General features: G+C 35.3%; 1 protein-coding gene across 3 annotated transcripts in view; it reads right to left on the bottom strand.

The window, feature by feature from the left end:
* Positions 1 to 489: 489 nt before the first annotated feature.
* LOC118750899 overlaps positions 490 to 21292 on the bottom strand; it is a 75816-nt gene continuing 55013 nt past the window's right edge. For all 3 annotated transcript variants that reach the window (XM_036485636.1, XM_036485637.1, XM_036485638.1), the window contains 5 exons: positions 3446 to 3593; positions 3251 to 3370; positions 3077 to 3157; positions 2798 to 2937; positions 490 to 1699 (listed from right to left, as the gene is read on the bottom strand). In XM_036485636.1, the coding sequence (XP_036341529.1) occupies positions 1108 to 1699; positions 2798 to 2937; positions 3077 to 3157; positions 3251 to 3370; positions 3446 to 3593 (1081 nt within the window). In that variant the 3' untranslated portion in view covers positions 490 to 1107. The remainder of the gene's footprint in view (positions 1700 to 2797; positions 2938 to 3076; positions 3158 to 3250; positions 3371 to 3445; positions 3594 to 21292) is intronic.

Here is a 21292-nt window from a genome sequence, read left to right as displayed (position 1 = left end):
TATCAGAAAAATTTGTGTTAATACACAGTCGAATAAAAATGAATTGCTTTAGCGCCAAGCGGAAGCTAAAGAAATTTAACTCTAAATTCAGCAAAATTGTGCAAACTCTTGCCGCTCGTTTTTTGAAGTGCTTTAACAAAGCCATTGTAATATGCGAATTTGTAATTCAATTAACTTTTCAGCAGAACAATTCTTCAGCTACAGGTGGCAAGGTCTTACTTGTGGAAAACTGAGATAAATTTAGCTTGGCTAATTTAATATTTAGGCTATATTCATACACACAGTTCATGAGCAAAACTATTTAGTATATAAAATAGCTGCTGAATACATATATCCACTCCACCTCACTTGAATACGTATTTTTTTTTTCTTCAAAAAACGAGGTTTATATCCAAGCTTGGCTCGTAAAATGTAGCTATTCAAGGACAGCGAAGTATATTTAATATGTAGTACATTGATATATGTATAATAATAAAGATGTGTGTTTGATTGTGTTTATTACTCATACTGAAGAGTACATGCTCATCAGCAACCCTTTATTTTATAGAGCTTTTTGCATATTTTCGTAATTATTCATATACAAAACTATACATTTACTGTAGACATTTCTTTTCTTTTTCACATTTGGACCTTTCGCGTACTCCTTTAGTTGTATGTATTAAGCTAGCCAGCCTAGATCTAATGAACCGTATTTACATTGAATTGGTGGATAATACTTTTAGCTTTACAAACTTTAAGCATTTATATATGTACGTAAGTATGTTCCTATGTAAATTTCCGTTTTGATTTGCTGATCTAAAATACCGAATTTCTTTGACTTTACATTTACAACAGTCAACATAATTAAATGTTTCAAGAATTGCTTTAAAAAGCAAAACACAATTTTGATTGCTGTTTGAACGACACGGCAGGTTAAGCTGTCGGGCTTGTTTTTTCTGCTTCCTTGCAGTTTTGAAAAACAAAAACTGTTTTCATATACATTTTGCGACCCATCAACAAAAAGTGCATACATATTTGCCGACAATCAACAGCACAGCAGTCACACACTACTCATACGTCCCAGCCCACCAACTTTTATAACACCAACAACATAAGCGGATTATGATGTTATGTGCAAATTTCACTCGAATTCGCTAGCGCAGCACTGTTGCATAAATTCGTATTCGTATTAACAATTGTTTTATTATTGCTACTGTGGGTTGTGTGCTGGTCAATATTTACCATTGTATTGTTTACAATCGCACACTTACTATCGCTGCTTATAATCGCATTTAAATTCGCATTCGTAAGCGTTTTCATATTGGCGGGTGTTGAAGTTGGCGTCGTTGTTGCTATTGCAGTAGTAGCTTGTGTCGACGCCTGTGTCGCTTGTGTCGTTATTATCGGCGCCGTGGTATTTGTTGTATGTGTTTGGGAATTTGTGTTGTCGTGCATATTCGTAGGCGCCAAAGGCCGCGCCGCTGAATTTGCATTTGTTGCTGTTGTATTTATAGTTGCTTTGGTATTGTTTTTATTATTTTTGATACGATTCAGTGCTGCTTCGCGCTCGTTCGCATCGAAATACCAAACGGTGATGGCGTAGCGGGTGCGATGTGAGGGTTGTACTTCGTGAGGATTCCGTCTGTCGGACCAGAAAAAGATCAGGCGATCGAATTTCGGCTCGATATCAGCAACTGAATTACCGTGCTCTGGGAAAATTCTGAAATAAGAGATGGTGGGAGTGTAAGTTAAGCAATTGTTTTGGGAAGTTAATTGTTTTTTGAAGTCAAATAAAATTTACAAAAATAAATAAAATATAGAAATTATTTTCGAAATGAATAAAATGTATGTTCCCCTCAGCCTATTTAGAGTTGTTAAAGCTTCGTAGGGAAACAATTGCGCGTACCATGAAATCGTGCAAGGTCTATTTAATCTGGACGTCTTTTGCCAGATTTTTATCTTCGTCGCTGCAGTAACGTACGCGGTATTGAGATCAATTGATTGCTGCCTAATGTTCGATGTTCTTCTCTTTATTTGCAATGAAGATTGAACTTTCCTGGGTTAGACCTTTGCCCGCCTGGCATTAAAGTCGCCAAAATAGAGGCGCTCGTATGCTTCTCCCAGGCGCTCAAAACCTCATAAAATTGTGACAATTCCTGCACTGATGGTGGTGAACCTGTAGACAGGCAAAGCAATCAGAGCCTCCGCCCAACCACAAATACCGCACAAAATTTGTGCGCCGTCTTATGGAGGCTGTAGTAGATGACCCACGCATCAAATTTTTCAGTCATGTCCCATCATATTCTCAAAAACTCAAAAGACTATTCTAAATACCGATTTTATCTTCATTCTAAGTGTTTTGGTATGTCTATATTTTTCTTGATTCCGTAACCCATGTATGGCGTTTTCAAAACGGAATTCAATGAAAAGACAGGAGAGAATCGTATTATTCTTTAACACTTCTACTTTACGGGCAAAAACATAAAGTTTACAAGTTATCCGCCGTACAGTTCCGACTTGGCATCCAGTGACTTCCTTTTGTTTCCGCACTTCAAAAAAAAAAAGATTTCGTGGTCAAAGTCTTTTAAAGCCTGAAGAAGCTGATTCCGTGAATTCCTAATAGGAGTAAAAAAAATGCTACGACGAATGATTTTAGTGGTTGTATGAAACCATTCGAAATCATTGCTAAGTGTAAAAAAAAACACAAAAATATGGCTTAGGCCTCGTGGGCTATCTGGCTAACCTTCGCTATGGAGAACATACTCATCGGTTGTCTTTCATCTACATATAATAACTTGCATAAAATTTCAAAACATACCTCAAAACGCCACCACTGCGTTCCGTATCCCAATTGACATTCAAGTAGTAAATAGCCGTTATCACACGACCATCTTTATTTGGATTATCGACATGCACCACATAATGCGAGCCGGATCCCGGGTAGCAAGCCACCATAGCCTGCAAGAATGAAAAACAAACCCTATTATTAGGCTATTTAAAAAGGGCAAATGCAATTTTTTTGCATGCCAGTGCGCAAGTGCAGATATTTTAGCATATCTATATCGATTTTACACATTCGCCTGACAATCGAACGCACCTTTGTTCTCTCTTTAATATTATAGTTTCCCAATTGACCATTGTTTTTCATTGTATTCGCCCTACAAATGACCGCGTCAATCTGCAAAAAAGCAAACAAAAATAAATAAAATTAATAAACGCTTGTAATGAATAAAATTGACTTACGAATGTATGATGTATTAATATGCCTTACCTGATTTATCAAATATCCAACATTTGCACAGCCTGGCTCAACGCCCTTAACCCACGTTATCTTATCGCCACGTATCGTGCGCAGCTCTTCCTCGCGCAAATTATTTACCAACTGTCCGTCCTAAAAAGTGGCGAAAAATGAAATAAGGAGTTAATTTTTTTCAAGTTTTGCATTTCATTTTCATACGTTGCTTACTTTGAAAACGCCAGCTGAATACATGCGATGAACTTCGTTCAATATTTGCAGACCTTTCTCGACGCCCAGAAAATCATCGACCACCGACAAGCCATACTGATTCATGTCGTTGATGATATTTCGACATAATTCGTCGTAGCGGCGCTCGCTAAAAAGGAAAAAAGAAAAACGATTATAAATTAAGAAAATATGAAGCTTTTTGCTTGCCAAGTTATCTTTAGTAATGCCGGAATGTTAATGCTCACATCCTCTAGGATTGTTCTATATCGAAAAATTATGCCCCAGTTTTTTTTTTTTTTTGATATCAACAAATATTTAGAGGTCGCTCAAAGTTTCCGATTTACATATGTATTTTACATGGGAAAACAAAATTTTTTGTAGAAATAGAATGGAATTTTTAAAAATCAATATTTCTTCAATCGGCAAACTCTGTTTCTTTTCAAAAGTCTTCAAAAGATAATATCTTATTCTTTATTTAACCATGTTTTAATATCATCTGTTTTTATAGGTCCTCCATTGCATTTTGGGGTGTTTTAGGAGACCCATAAATATAAAGATTTAAAAAATGGTTAAAATACATACAATTCAGTGTTATTCTCCGGAGTCTCCTGAAGAGAAACATAGTTTGCCGATTGAAAAATATTGATTTTATATATGATTTCTACGAAAAATCGTGTTTTCCCATATAAAATACATGGCAAACTTTGTGCGCTTTGATCGACGTCTACACAACAGAACAATCCTAGGGGGTGACAGCATTAAAATACCGCCCTTACCGTTTGAACTACCCTAACGTATGTACATTCAATGAATAAAGAAAAACCTCAAAAATGCCAAATTCATTTCGCATAACTCATTTTCCCATTAATTAGCTGTCAGCACGGCTTGCCTACTCATTTCAGATGCATCATGGTCACTAACTTTTACTAAACTCAAGCTTACCAGTTTTCGTTAACGATGTGTGAGAAATTCGCAACGAGTTGTCAAGTAGGTGGTACGTGAACACCAAAACGTTTTGCCCAAAAAACGCACAGCCCGTGAATTCGGTTTGGATATGTATTTCACATTCGCGAATGTACGAATGCGAATGTGCGAATGCGAATGTTAGGAATAATCATAAAAAGCTAAAATCAACTTAAGTCATCGTTTTTATTACTTAAAAGTTGTGTAAACTATTAGAACATTGAACGAATTCTTAGCATATGCAGTGTTTTAATCTAGTAGTCAAAGTTCAAAAGGGCCATATTATATATTCTTCAAGCCGGAAGCTAAAAGCCGGTTATTGTCCGCATCCTGGTTAGACAGACTTAGAGCCATTTCAAAAATATTAGAGTGGGCACTCTGTCCATTTACACATTCGCAAAACATTCGTATCCTTTGATGTAAATGCGAACGTCGAATGCGAATGTGTAAAGTGATGCGAATCATTCGCATAACGAATGCGAATGCAAATATTCGAATGATTCCTGGTATGTATACACAAAGAAAACAGACATACATACATATAATAAAGCCGGTACAACACAAATAAGCCGGTACAATGGCCATTGTGTTCAACGAAATCAAAGCTGTATTTGTGAACAAATTTTTCTGTTTAAAACCAGTTCAGGTTAGCCGAATGGTAAGTAATACCATAAATTTGGGATACCAACCAAATAATTAAGAGTGTACATATCTATATATGTAGGTGCATTAGGGTGCATCACTCACCATAGAAAAACAATTGGGTTCTGTTTTTCCATCGAAACTATAAAGTGTATTATACTTTAAGACTTCAGTTAAAATATTTCAAAAAAATATTAAGATTTACTCGAGCTGGGCCGATGTTTTGTTATACAAAAAATTAGTTTTTAAAAATATTTTTTTTCGCAAAAAATCACATCATACGATAGAGGAGTTTAAGCTTAAAAAGTCTGCAATCTAATTAAGCTCACAAAAATCTTAATATTTTTCGAAATATTTTGGCGCAAGTCTTAAAATAAGATAAAATTGTATAATTCCGGTGGAAACCCCGATTTTTTGGTGATGCATCCTAATGTAAATATCCATATGTATGATATGTACATATTTCTCATTTATTAAAAGACTGTCACAACTCACAAAGCGAGTTATTTCAGGAGACGGGTTTAAAGTTTTCAATAAGCTCCCAAATGTAATAATAAAAGCCTAGGCGTGTGACTGCCAATTTGCCGTAAATCGTGTATTTTTTTAACAACGTGGCCATTGTTTGCAGGGCTGCCAACTATCCCTACCTATGAAGTGCCAAATTGAGGATAAAAAAGTGCCAAAATGTGCCAAACAGAAAAATAAAAGTGGCAAAAAAGGTGCCATTTTATTAATTTAGCATTAAAATTAGAACCATATTCCTAAAACAAAAGTCCAATGCCAAAATAAGATAAACACTTGTATACTCTTTAAAAATTGGAAAATTTTAATTGAGAAAAAGAAGTACAGCAAGGGATTTTACAAAAATGTATTGAAATATTACAATTTTTCAAAAGTGTTATTTTGGCAATCTCTGCTAAATTGAAAAATTAAGCGCTTTTGGAAGTAAAATAGGGCCAAAAATGGCACGGTTTGAGCCAACCTGGCAGCCCTGCTTGTGCAACAAATATTTGCATCGGGAAAGTGTTGAATGCGGAATAACGAGGCCGCATTCATTTGAAAAAACCTTGATACTTCACTTTTCTATTTGACAGCTGTTTATCGCCAATATGGCCCTTCATAGCTAAACAAAGTTTTTCAATTCTTAGCGAATAATGCACCTGCAAGTGTGCTACATTAGATGTATTCCCAAACCAGAAGTAAGGTATTCTCAAACGACGCAAAAAAGTAAAGAGTTAGACGCCCCAAAAGAAACAAAGAAATTAATCATCTCAAAAGAATACTGTATGTTTGAGAAAAATTGGAAAGTCATATTTGACACCAAGGCTGAGACATTTTTCTCAATTGAAGAATTTTCGTCAATGTCAAAAGGTTGAACGAACAAAGAGGTTGCAGAGGATGGGCGAATCTTGCTTTAACTCTTTAGACCGTACCGCCTAGGGTATGTTTGCATGGAAATTTTACATTTTTGTCGCCGCCTGCATTCGAATAATCAAAATATTTCCCTAGCAAAAGTTTAATGATTTTTGGAGAGACGGTTTTTGGTGCAACAAAATGCTAAGAAAATTTTGATAATTCACATAACATATCAGTTATCCGCGAATATCTTTTCGCTTAGCATTTCAACGCATATCAATAATGACTTTGAGTGATTTTTTACTTATCAATACCAAATTGGTAAAACACATAAGTTTGCGCAACTTCGATAATTTGCTAAACTACAATAGGGCCCTGGTGGGTAAATACTAATACGAGATATTTGAGATCAGTAAACTTTGGAACAAAAAAAAGGCTCCGCGCGACAAAAACATCAGGTGCATTCTTTTTCAACCGAGCTACAAAAGAACACTCGCTTAAATGACGAAATACATGCAAAGCAACAACACAAACTCGGCTATTTATGCGAGTTCAACCAGGTCGGTCGAAAAAAACGCGACCTGAAGGGTAGTGTTGTTAAGTTGTAAATTTGAATCGTTATTGGGAAAGTGGAGTGGGAAATTTTTTTCCTTATACAGTGTAATCCATTCATAATGGACTCGCTTAACATGGAAACTCTGTTATTATGTACCTATTTGTCAAGCCCCCGTTCAAACATATGCAAAAAAAAACTCGGTCAAACCAGACTCGATTATAAATGGACTCCGCTTACAATGAACAAAAACTTCGGTATTTGTCAATTATAACCGGAGCTATCATGGCCAAATATAAAAAAATATCGGCAATGAACAAAATTCGGTAATTCCCCGAATCCAGTAAAGAGACGCAACCGTCTCTGCAACAGAAAATGTATATAATACATAAACAAAGTTCATGGGTTCACCAAAATCTGCTTCTGCGGTAGACTGTAACTGACGGTTCGTTGGGTTTTGATCTGCGTTTTCTTCACTTTAAGGAAAATGTTTGGAAAAAAATAAATAATGTTTGAAAAAATAAAAATAAATTATTTCTTTAATAAATAAAAAACACTTAATTTACTTTTTGAGTATACAAAATTTATATTCTGATATAAGAAAATTTTACCCGAGTTGAGCGTTCTTTGTCGCTCGCTTACAAAAAAACGCACCTATCGATATATATGTAATACTTGAAGATCCGACTGTAAATGCCGAAGATATAACGAAAAATGTAAAAAGGCGACCCATACAGCAAACCTTTTTTCGGTATGGTCTAGGGCACATACGTATGTATGTATGTACATTAGGGCGGAGTTAATTGTTCGGAGCAAAATTTTCGAAGAAAGTGTAAAGCAAATTCAAATTCTACGATTCATTAATTCTGCGATAAAATGGCGAGGCAACTATATAAAAAATTTTGAAAAGAAAAAGCAGTATATTTTATGAAGAAAAATTAAAATTTTGTCCTTGTAAATGAAAAATTAATTTCGTCCAGAAAAAATTATAACACACTGATTTTTTTTTTTTGGGAGGGCCACACGTCATTTTTGGTATACAGTTTGTTTACCATTTTCGGTTAGAATCGAAAGTAGAATTCGAATATGTCAGACAATTTTTCGAAACTAAATTACTCCGCCCTAATGTACAAACACAAATTATCTACAATTTTTATCATGATTTATTATGTACATATTTATCATGATTAACGCCAACTGTAAAAAATGTGTTTTTGTTGACAAATGAATTGCATACCGTTTTGCACATTCCTATGCACCCCTTAACTACATACACATGTACCTACATACATATAAATTTAGCCTTTATTATTGTAGGTGACGGCATAAGTCGTAATATGAAACTCAACCCAAATGGTTTTATATTTTTTTTCTGAAAATTTTTGTATAGTAGGCAAATATTTCACTGCTGAATTATGATTACACGCATTGTAAGACCAGAAGGAAAACAAAAAACTACAAAACAAACTGCACCGCTTGCAAAAAATGCACATAATTGCTACATCAACAACTGATAATAGGCGATTCATGAAATGTCGCAAAATGGCATTTTTGGCGAAATGCCAACGACCTATCGCAACTCCGGATTTCGCGCTGATTTCCAGCTCATATAACTAATATGGCAGTGTCGCACTTTTGTCGCAAGAACTTTTCATACAAAAGTAATTAGCTGTGCCAAAGGTGGCAAATGTGACATTTGTAATATTTTACACTAACCAAGAATATTTATAAATCAAAGATCTGACGCATGCTAAAGTATTTAAATAGTATTCATTAGTAAATAATATTTTTTGCGAATTAATATTATGATAGCACTGTAAAAAAATGTTAACACCTCATACGTTGAAAAGGGCAAACATTAATGGCTCCGTGGGAATCATTGAAGTAAGGAAAACGACTACACGACGTTAATACTTTCCAGCGAGCGAGTTTCTATCTCCTCTGCCATGGAACTTAGCCAAGGGAAGATAATTTCGACCGTCAGTGAAATAGTACTACAAACTATACTTAGCCGCCTGGCTAGGTGGACAGATGGGAGTCGTAAGGTCTTAGACTTAGAGCGTCTAACAGGCTGACAATAACTGGCGCCGGCCATGCTTCTGTTCAGAGCAGAGTTTGACTTTGACCACAACTTCGAAATTCAATTTCCTAACAGAAGTCAGTGGGAACTTGATATCGTTATAGCGATGACGAGACCGGGATCTTTACAAATACCAACAAAAACTATTTTGACAGATATCCATATAAATGCTTCCACACTAAGAACGATAAATGTCTCTCTATATCCTCCTCCCAAGAATGATAGAAAACAAGATTGCGCTTTCCTTCGGGGGGATGACGTCACGATAGCAACGAGTAATGGACATGAAGGAGAGGAGCGGTACTGCTGAATGCGCCACCTCTGTCTCTCTACATCGTCCTCCAACGTCACTGCTGTGATGTATTATTGGCTGAGATATGTATCTGCAATTGGCAATAATAATCAGTATTATCGACCTATGAAGCTCCACTAAAACTCGCCTTCGTTGTGGACTGCAAGCAAGGCATTGAGCGGCCGAGGACTAAATCGATGTGCATGTATAAAATTTCCAAGATCCCTAAATTCTCTTCGGCACCATATAGTCATTTATTAGGACCGAAACACAATGGTGGGAAAGGACGAAGCAGCCGAGTGCGCGAGAATGCAATCTGAGATTGGTTTAGTTTAAGCATTACTAAAAGCATGAAATTCCTTCTCTGGCGAGTTAAGCAGTTAGCTGGGTACGGTTAAGGCTCCCGAAACCGAATGTTTCGCTTCGCAGCGGAATACTAACGGGATACTGGACAACTGATCATATGGCTATAGAAGCTGTAGAGACGAGAAAGAGGGGCAATCTATTCAGGACATCCTGTGCGAATATCTCACACGCTGGAGAAACCGGGGACTCCAGTTGAAAATCAGGATTATTTAAAGAAGCATCTAAATGAGTATATGCGGCTAATCTATCCTTACCTAACTTTACGTAAACAAATTTTTTATTTTTTGATAGAGTTAAAGTTCCCATTTTTGGGTTCAAAACGTGTTTACATCTATGTGTGTACATAAGGGTGGTCCTTTGAAACTTTTACATCAGATTTCCTAAACCTCAACCCCAAAGTCAATGCTACTATAGTCCAAAATATCGCATATGGTCCCCGATTGGAGATAGTTAAGGCGTGTAGCGGGTGTCTCCATAGACGAATCTCAAATTTGCCCTCTGTGCGACACGCCTTAAGCTTCTCCAAACGGGACCAAAATTTATATGTGATATCTTTCACCGTGTTATTAACGATTGAGAGGGTGAGGCTGAAGAAATCGTTGATTTGATTTTTTAAAGATCTCCCTAATATACATATGTATATCATGTACAAGTTTAGCGTTTTTCTACGAATCGAAAAGAGTAACCGTATCTTAGAATCAAGGAATGAAACCGAAACCCAAACCGAAACCGTAACCGTTTAAAACCGTTTCTTTTTTCAAAACCGAAACCGAAACCGTAACCGTTATCTTGACCTGAAAAGGAACGATACCGAAACCATTTCAATCACAGGTTTCAATCGGTTTCCAGAAATTTACAAAAATAATAAATGAAAATTTCTTTGAAATAAATGATTTATTTAACCAAAATCAGCAACATTTTGCTAAAATTCTTGTTAAGTAGTAAATAAGTATGGCAAGGTAACTTTTCGCAAAAATCTGCTGATGACTTTGTTGTTGTGAATCGATAATCGATTAATTATATTTAAGTAGTTTCTTTCCCGTACGCAATGCGAGATCCCGCGTGTGCCCAAAATAGCCCAGAAAGCATGCCTGTACTCAACAAAATGGGTAATAGAGAGCGAAAATTCGATCGTAAGTGTATTCATCTTCCTGCCCGAAATAGCCCGAAATTTTCTCCGAGTAAAAATGTATAAAGTGTCAAAGTGCATATCAGCTGTATTGTGTTTACATGTTGCCTGCATTTACTTGGTGCTTTTAAGGAAAAGTGAATGGCCTGTTGATGTATTTTCAATCTATGTACTTAAAATCAAATTTGTGAAACCAAAATTCAATTTCCAAGTGCTTGCATTTAATACCATGTTCTGACCGACAACCAAAACATTTTTCCTTCATTTTCTTTTCATTTACAACCTTTAACTTTCATTCTTATTTTGCTTTGGCGAGACAATTAACAATAAATCCGAAATGGCGTATTAAAGATGATAAAATATGACTTCCACTTCGATAAATAATCGAAAAAAAGTTTTAGCAACGAAAACATGTTTCCGATGTCGGTCAGAACATGGTATAAGTGACAAAAACAAGAACAACGTGAATCAGATGTTTCTCGACTTGTGGGCACGAAATGTGGGTTTTTGCGTTTCCGTACTTCTGAACTTTGTTCCATTTTTGAAAGAAAATGTTTCTCTTATTCTCTAATTACCAAATCCGGTCCGGATTGTTAGGGAAAGAACCTAGTGTTGATATTATCAGTGAACTGTAATTTTCGATTTTCTTTCCTCAACGTTTAAGACATTGTGATTTAAATAATATCAACAAAATTTCTGTGAAAAACCGAAACCGGAACCAAAACCGAAATAAATTTTGAAGAACGAAACCAAAACCGAAACCGAAACACTTGGCAAAACCGAAACCCAAACCGGAACGTTATTTTGAATCGGTTTCATTCCTTGCTTAGAATATTAAAAATAAAAACTTGGCTTCAGAGGAACTTGAGGGTAATTTGAGAAGTAAGGCATGTACATTAGGGTGCATTCATATAAAAAGTCGGTAAAATGTTTCCATCGGAAATATTAGATTTATTATAATTTAAGACTTCCGCCAAAACATTTCGAAAAAATATTAACCCTCATTAGTCCTTAGGGACAAAATTGAACCTTCTTAAATTTTGAATCCGATTTTCTCACTTGCCTTGGGTCCAATCAATCCATTTTTTTAACTCTATTTCTCTCTGCTAAAAAATTAAAATTTTGTTTACCATGAAATTTCACATGGTAATTGAAATATTTTTTTGGTTATTGTTACCAATTGGACTCAAGGGTCACAAATCCTCACATAATAGAGAAACTTTCAATTTTTATTGGATTTGGGGAGGAATAATTCCCCGTCGTAGCAATGCCGCCCAGTTCGTTGAACAAACACAGAGCACTGGAAGCTGCATTTCACAACCTACTGGAGCCAGTAAAAATAAACGTGGACTATATTTCTTATGTCAGTATGACATTAGCGCAAACCAACAATCCGTCAAACGTGGAATGTGCAACAAATTTCTAGGCAAATACCACCAACACAAACCTGTAATATGTGTTAAATGTGTTAAACAATAATCAGCTCCAAACATTTTGTTTAATCCAAAAAACCGTTGAGTGTCAAAGGGTCAAAAATTACCTTAAGGACAAATTATGTTTGTAATTTCAGAGACTAATGAGGCTTAAGATGCAAGTGCGCTAGACCTAATACTTTCAAAATCGAATTTTTATAAAAAAATCAGTTTTCAAATACATATATTTTTCCAAATTATATCAGTTTATTTAAAAATTCAAGCTAAAAAGGTCCGCATTAAAATAAAAAAAAAAAAACAAATTATTAACGAAATCAAAATAATTAATTTTTTGGGGTATTTTTAAATCGCTCTAGCCGACATAAGTCTTAATATTTTTCCGAAATATTTTGGTGAAAATTTTATAATTCCGGTGGGAACTCGGAACTTTTTTTTTTGTGAGGCACCCTAATGTATGTATAAACGTCTCTATTTTTAACCGACTTCAAAAAAAGGAGGAGGTTAACAATTCGCCGGAAAATTTTTTTTTATGTATGTTACCGTATAACTTTGACCTCAACCGATTTCGATAATTCTTTTTTATCGAAAAGTTGGAAACTCAAGGGTGGTCCCAAATTAAGTTTGTTTAGATGCGTTCATTGAAAAATGATGAAATAAAATTAACTCCTAGTTTTTTATAATTCGAATTGAAGTCGGTTATGTTTTTTGATCAAAAATTACTTGTCTTATACATATTCAACTCTCTTTTTGCATTAAATAAAAACAATTAATTACCTATTCTCCAAATCGTCGCGAAAAAACTGCTCCGCATTTGACGGCTGCGCCGGCCGCTTAAAGAAACTATCGTAATCGGTTATTTGCGAAGCAATCATTTTCGGCGTTTTCTTATTCAACGGCAATGGTTTGTTTAAACTTTTGCTTTTGAATTTCCTACTTAAATAGCTGCAGTGCTGGTTGTTGTTGCAGTTAAAAATTTCGGCTTTCATTGAGAAGCGCGTAAAAACAAAGCGGAGAGGCAGTCAATTAAAAATCACAGTAAATATGTAGGTTACAAGCGGTGATGAATCACAACCGAAAAATACTACGGCTCCACGATGGCGTTGACCACGACGATGATGATGATGGAGAGGAGATGAAGAGAAATATTTACGCACTGAGCAGCTGATGCCGAACGCGCAATGAAATGAATGAAATCACAGTTTTGGTAAAGAAAAACGAAAAGTTTGACTATTGTGAACTTTTTGTTCGGCCACAGCACACTTGCAAGTGAAATGGTTAGTTTTCTGGAAATACAGCTTTTTTTTGTTTGCTTGCTGATTCACACTTTTTGCCAAAATAAATGTATTTGTATGCCTCTTTTATGGTTTACGGTATTTTCACGCTATTTTTACAGTTTACAGTTTTTCTTCTTCCCTTCTTATTTGTTAGTTTTTTTTGCAAATGGCCCTTTCACACGCACAATTTTCTTGTCCTTGAGAAGGCAGGCACTAAATGTTAGTGTCTGTCAGACACACCCCCTTTTTTGCACTCAATGGCGCTGATGCACGCGCGCACGCACACCGAAGGCAGTAACGCTCGAGGTGGGAGCAGCGGAAGTCACCCTCTAACAGTGGCGCAAAGCTATGTACAATGTGAGAAGCTACGTGATCTTTGGAGTTGCTATTTGTTTAAGTGTTCTTGTTGCTGCTGCTATTGCTTTTCGCCGTTGGCTGTTGACTTTGTGTTAGGCGACGTCTGCACGTACGCATTTGATGTGTACACAGTTGTCAGTCGCTTGTTCGGTCAATATTAGCCGACTTTTTTTGTTAATCTTTTTTTTTGCTATTTTCCACTGTTGCTTTGCTAATTATTTACGACAATTTTATACAAGCTACACGAAGTACGATCTATTGCGTTTGACAAAGCAGAAGCGTGTAATTATTTTATTTTGATTTTATAATTTTTGTTTCGAAAACGCACTTTTTATTTTTTCAGTTTATTAGAAGTTTTTACGGTTTTCGTTTTTTTTTTTTGGTAAATAACTATTACCAATATTATTTGCTTGGTTTACGTACTAATTAGTTTATTCTTTGCTTTTTTTACTTTGGCAGTATTGTAGTCAGATATTTTGTTGGATGGTTTTGCGTTAATTGCAACCGCACTCAATCAGAATAAGATATTGAATGAGCCAACGCGCGAATGACTGTGAAAACATAACCGACTGCCAACCAATTTTCGTCGTCATCGCGACTTCAACAAATGCAGCGAGCGGCAAAATGAGAGTGTAGGAGAGCGAGTCATGCGCAGCGATGCCAACCGGGGGAGAATTGCGCGATTTTGGTGGACTTTAAATTTCTCGGGGGAATCGGAAATTTTGGGGGATTTAATATACAAACGATTTTTATTGGAACATTCCTATTCGGAACAGAATAAAATACAACTTTTAATAATAATCTCTTATTACGGTGCTACGGATTTAAAACACAACGTAATTGCCTCATGCAACCGTGAGAATATTAAAAAAATTGCAACCGTGCATAGCGACACTTTTCACTTGACCCTTTATATTTGACACTATCATTTCTTACTTCGTTTTCGGCGCCAAGCCAACGTCTGGAAAAGTTTTGAGCACAACTCAAAATCAGATCCGGAAATATTACAGGCCAACCTAATATGCACGCACGCCGGCAATTTACTGTCAAACATTTTTCATGCACCTACAACTTGTATGGGACCAACCATAACACACGCCGCTAACTCAAATTCCAATATATAAAAATTTAAATTTTATTCAAGAACCTTCTGTAAATTGGACAAAAAACAACTCTGATAAATTACGCACGCAAGTTGATTTCGGTTTATCAAATGTGAAAAACTTGCGTGCGGGCGTAGAGAAAACTCACGCCGGTAAAATTAGGTTGAGCTGTAACTGCTTAGAAAACATAATCATGAAGAAAAAAATATTCGCATTAATTTGAGAAAATTACTACGAATTACTTATGCATAAAAATCGAGTTGTGCCTCTTCTGAAGGCAATGTGCGATATGGAAAATTTTCCCAAAATTAATTTAAAAAAAGCAATCAATTACAAAAATTTCATCAAGAAATATATAATTCTAAGGAATAATCCGTCTATGATGATAAACATACATACATATGTATATGATAGATATGCTTTACGAAATCTGCTCGGAACTATTAGTAAAGTACATTATTAAACGGGAGAGCCCTCTTTTTCTTATTATAATTAATATTTCTTGTTTTTTTTATAAATAAAGGGAATGAAGTGCCTTAAATAGTAAAAGTTATTTTGGGGTAATACCATTGAAAATAGAGGAATTTTTGAGGAATTTGGGGGAATTAGCCTTAAAAGATTTGGCATCCCTGGTCATGCATGATGCCGGCCGCCTTTAGGTAGCTCCATGCGGAAAGAGTCGAAAGACTACGTCGGGTTTTGTTGTTTTTTTTTTGGTTTTTGTATAGGTGTGTGTTTGTTCATAGATATGAGTATCCCACACGTCGACCTTAAAAACGACGTTACCAACAACAACAACTACTATAACAGCAACAAGAGCAAAGTCAATGAATATGTAAATTTATGATGTTACAAAAGCAACAATGACAACAAACCAGCCCCTCATGGCACCCCCCAATAAACGGTACAGTAATTTAAAAATCACCTTTGTTAAAAAATCGGTTATTTGTTATCAAGCTGAGCATAATTGTATTCTTTATTTGCACCTGAAAACAGTGGGATCTCGTAGATTTTTACCGTTTAAAAAACAAAACTACAGATGATTTAATCGATGTTTCCATCTCTTAAATATCGATGCATCGATGTTTTTAACACCGAATGAGCAATTAAAGTGCAAGGATTACTTTTCAAAGCTAATTTTCAAATAAAATATTTAAATTGTATACCTTATACACAAATAGAGTCTAATTGAATTTATGGTCAGAAATTTATCTAGTTGTCAACTTCACGTTAACGATATTTTTGCCACTATGACAGGTGTTTGTGGAGGCGTAAAGTACAATAAAATTACAGATGCTATTTCTAGCTATATTGTAGTAGATAATAAGCCGTTTGCAGCAGTTGCAGGAGCTGGTTGCATTGTACAAAGTGCCAAGCAAAGACACTATTCGAGCAAGAGTAGATGAAAAGTATGAGGTCATGTCAAATTTATTTAAATTTTGCACTATGATGCATTTAAGAGTAAGATTTAAAGGTTTTGCAGGATTTAGTGCCAAAAGTGTTCCAGCACTTTCGTGAGAGTAAAACATGCTCACTCACAGTTAGAATTTGTAAGATTTATTAGTCCGAAGTTTTTTTCTGGCAAATTTACGATTACTGTCAAATGAAGAGCAGTCTTGCATTCGCAAACAACAAGTGAGAGAGCTGAAGCAAATTATAGCAAATATGTTTAGCAGAATAGAAGCTAATCTTAACAAAACAACGAAATATTTTAAGAAATAAATACAATTTGGTGTGTAAGAATTTTGGCGCCTGCCTGAATAAATAATTTTGTACACAAACAGTTGACATTTCTAAACTTGCATTAAAACTGTTTTTTTGCATTCCATCAGTTTTTCTTGTGAGAGATATTTCGCATTTTGGTGCTGAACGCACCTTATATTTAGTATTTTCTAGATTTCTTTCAAAATATCCAGAACATCGATACTTATCGATGTTTGTGGTCGATAAATTCATTTTTTTAATCTGATATATGGACATCGAAAATATCGACTTTTTTCTGTCGATATCGAAACCCTCGAATTTCGATTAGATTTCACATTTCGCATAATTATGCTAGACTGCATATACCTTTAGAGATCCTCCAGAAATTGAACGTGGCTTGAAAGTTTTGCAAAACTTTCTTAATGGCGCAAAGCTAGCTCCAAGTATAGCTTCTACAGTCATCGACCATAAAACCCGTTCCTCCTAATATTTCGGTTGTAAATATTATGACTTCAAATAACGGGGAAGAAATATGTCCATTATTTCATACTTTGGTATGTCTCTGCTGAGTGTTATTAGCTTATCGTTGTCTATTCGCAATGCCAAAATAGCCCACTGAGAATTGGTATAACCACACAAAATTCAGCAAATATTCGGTACCTAATCATATGTATATACACACATACATAATTAGGATGGTCAAAAAAGGTAAATTCCGAATTTTAAGGCTCTCGCCCCCTAGGATTGTACTATATCGAAAAAAGATACCCGTTTTTTTTTATTCAAAAACTATTTAGGCAGACAAGGACAGCGTTGGCAGAAATCCTTAAGCAAGCGCAAAGTTTAACGCGCTCAAAATTTTCCATGTGTTTTATACATTTGGGGAAAAAACAATTATTCGTATAAATGGTATAGAATTACTGGAAATCAATATTTTGCGATCGGGTGAGAGCGTCAAAATTCAGACTTTACTCTTTGCACATGCATTTTTGGACCACCCTGATGATGTACATACGTACATATGTATATACATGGGAGTTGGCATTAGTATTTTTGCGGGTGTTGCCGTCTGTATGCATCCATTTTCGGAAGGGTGAGGTTCCAAAAAAATACATTTGGGCAAATTTCAATTTACTGCTTTTTTTTTGTATTTTCCAGGAAAAGAAGGCATCTCTATGGCAACATTACTTATGGCATCTTTAAAATCGGAGAGCACAACAACATCCAGAAAACACAGCTTCTCGCTTCGGAAGGGAGGGTTAACTCTTAGCTGTGCGTGGTATGGTGAAAAGTGTTTTAAGGGTGGTAAATTCATAGGCAATTTTCGTACAAATCGTACAAGTGCATAGACACGTAGGCCGGTGACCTGGATGTAGACGTTGAATACTTATACACTTGAGGTATTAACAAAATTTTAAATGGCTACAAATATACATAAGTATTAAGGCGTGTTAGCAAGGTACCATAAAAGTCATATTAAGAATTTTCACAGTGTTAAAAAATTATTGGTTGTTGTTTCTAGTCCTCTAAACCTTTATTTAAACTTTTAAAGTGTACGACATACAACAATAGGATACTGTTGCGAATACCCCATATAGTTTTAAAATGTTAGGGGGAAAATATTTGCTAAAATGGGAATGGTTGTGTGCACGCAAATACAAATACATGTTCACAAAATGTATGAATAAACTACTAAAAAATCAAATAAACTAAAAGAAATTAGAACAAACCAAAACAATAAAATGAAAAAATGTTTTTTTTAATAAAATAAACAAAAAAAATCAAATAAAGCGGTAATAAAATAAAGTGCAATAAAATAAAATAAAAATTATATAAAAATTGAATTATTTCATAGTTCAATAATTGGATTCAAACCCATGGGCCATCCTTAAGGAACCCCTTTCCCATTATCGAAATCGGTTCACGTGGTCCAAAGTTATGTACTAACATACATAAAATAATAATATAAATATTCCGACGAATTGATAGCCTCCTCCTTTTTTAAAGCCGATTAAAAAATAATAATATTTAATTAAATTAAATAAGAAAATTATTAAATTAAATAAAAAAATTAAGAAAAATAAATAAACATCAAATAAAACCAAAATAAATAAAGTTAAAAGAAATAAAATAAAATTTAAAAATTGATAGATAATAAAAAATAAATAAAATTTAAATAAAATAGTACAAAATACAATTTAAAAAATTTAAATAAAATAAAATAAAAACTGTATATACATAAAAAAATATACTCCGAGACTTTTTAGTCTTTTTATTGGACTCTATGTATACGTGGCGGATTCCAAGCCCAGTGCACAACCGATTGCTGGGAGGAGTGGTTTCTTAACCAGCGAGCCGCTTGCTCCAAGACAGACGCCTCATGGCTGCAGGCCTCAGTGAACAGCTAAACCAAATAAATCGTAGTGGCCTCACCGAAGCCCCTTCTCTTTCTGCTCCATTCGGATTGGTTACCGCATCTCGCACATGGGTTGCTCACGTTTCCCAGAGGGCCCGAACGGGACGCAAGAGTAACTTTTGCCAACAGGTGCTACTTTGGGCTCATTAGGCATTTTAACGACATGGATATAGTTAGGCGCATTAAAATACAGCGATTGCGCTGACCTGTCCATTTTGTACGCATGGATGACGATGCTTCAGTGAAAACGTCCTACATAACGGCACCAATGGGCGGACAACGAAAGCAAGGGCGTTCACGTACAAAATGGAAGGGCCAAGTGCAGAAGGACCCGTATGCACTCGAGGTGATCAACTGGCGTGAATTCGCAGGAGAGGCAGTTGAAGAAGCTTTTTGATCTCGGCCCAAACCGACAAACGGTTGTAGTGGCAAATAAGAAATTCAAATAAACTAAAAATTCTCATTTTCGTTGTTGGTGTTTCCGACATCGTAGGAGTGTGATCTAATGTGGTTCGATTTTCCGTCATCCCTTGTCAAATTTGGATTGGAGACAAACCGATTTCGGCGTTGTGCCATCTTCAGTGTCAGTTTTCGTTCTGAATAGTTTCTGTTTGTCCGTCACTATTTATAGCCGTGCTAAATCGTCGTTGGTTCTTAGTTAGGTACGTCTCAGTGGATTATATTCTTTCAATCAACCAGTAGTTTTTGTTCTGTGTATACATCTTAAGGTAGAAATCAGCTGCTCACCTCTTCTTGAATAATTGTTGCATAGATTCGCAGGTAGGTAAAAATCAGTATTTTCTTTCTTTTTATTTCTGTAGTTTGGACTTGCGTTTCATTGTTTATGGTCGTCGCAGGGTTTGTGTCCTGTTTTGCGTATAGTAGCCTGAGTGGTTCGAATAATATATCAGATGCGGTGTTTACTTGCTCATTTATTATTTTTACGACGAACGGGGTTCGTTAAAGCCTGGTTATTAGATGTCTAAATGCAGACAAATTGGCCCATGAATGCGTTAGATATATGACTTTAATTTTCTTTTTTCACGGTAGACGGAAACACCCATATCGCACACCTAGATCTAAAGTAAAATTCATAGAGAGAAATTTAACTTCTTGTGGATCGTACAGATTCAACGCAATTAATACAAAAACAGGTATAACAGTAGTTTTTTAGTTAATGTATATAATCATGAAGAAAATATATTTCCATTAATTGGATGTAAGTGCTATGAATTGATTTATGCAAAAAATATTGGCCCAATTTAAATTTTTTGGGTTGATCGCACTTTACATCTAGGTGTGCGATATATGCTTTACATAAGTGGGCGGTGCCACGCCCATTTTCAATAAATTTTACGAAAAAAAATTTATCGCTAAGGAGCCATTGCATATACCAATTTTGAATAAATATTGATGAATTCCCTAGCCAGGCTTTTAAAAAAAGGTCGTATCTATACTTAGATTTCTTAATTTCGCCGATTTTTATCCAATTTCATTTAGAAAAGTATCAATTTGTTTGAAAATAAATTTACTTTTAGACAAATACATATTTGGCAACTTTCGTAGAAATTTTTTAAATTAGTGATGGTCAAATTTGAAAAACAAGTAATATAATATGGAGTTTTCAAGTTTTAACCGATGAAACCCCAACAAACTAAGACCAACAATATACTGTTACACATTATTTTAAAGGTCAATAAATCTGCTTTTCAAAACAAGTCTAATTTAAGAAACCAGAATAGTCGAGCTGTTATACATAGATAAGTGGATCAAGTACGAAAATAACGTTCTTTTATACAAAAAGGGAGGGTTCATGTACTATTTTAATTTTGATCTCGACCCTACAACCTACACTAAGTTTTGTTTCGGGTGTATTTCCTGATTTTTTAGCACCGTGTTATTGTAGTTATATTAATGTTTTGGTTATCGTTACTATTATAGCCAACGAACTACGAGAAAATAAATAGGCGTTTATTGCTTCAACAAGACGGAACGCCTAACCTCTACTTCAAATACGGCCTTGGCTGCGGGGCTTCAAAAAAGGAGGAGGTTATCATTTCGTCGGAAAATTTTTATTTCTTATATCTGTTAACGCATAACTTTAGACCGGGTGAACCCAATTTTCCATTTTTTATCAGTAAGGTGGTACCTCAACGGTGGTCCCATACCGATTTGGGTT

Source organism: Rhagoletis pomonella, unplaced genomic scaffold (genome assembly GCF_013731165.1).
Source record: "Rhagoletis pomonella isolate Grant_MI unplaced genomic scaffold, Rhpom_1.0 Rhpom_scaffold_00443, whole genome shotgun sequence".
Classification (NCBI taxonomy): domain Eukaryota; kingdom Metazoa; phylum Arthropoda; class Insecta; order Diptera; family Tephritidae; genus Rhagoletis; species Rhagoletis pomonella.
Note: the sequence above shows the minus strand (reverse complement) of the source record. Positions and strands in the feature narration are given on the sequence as shown.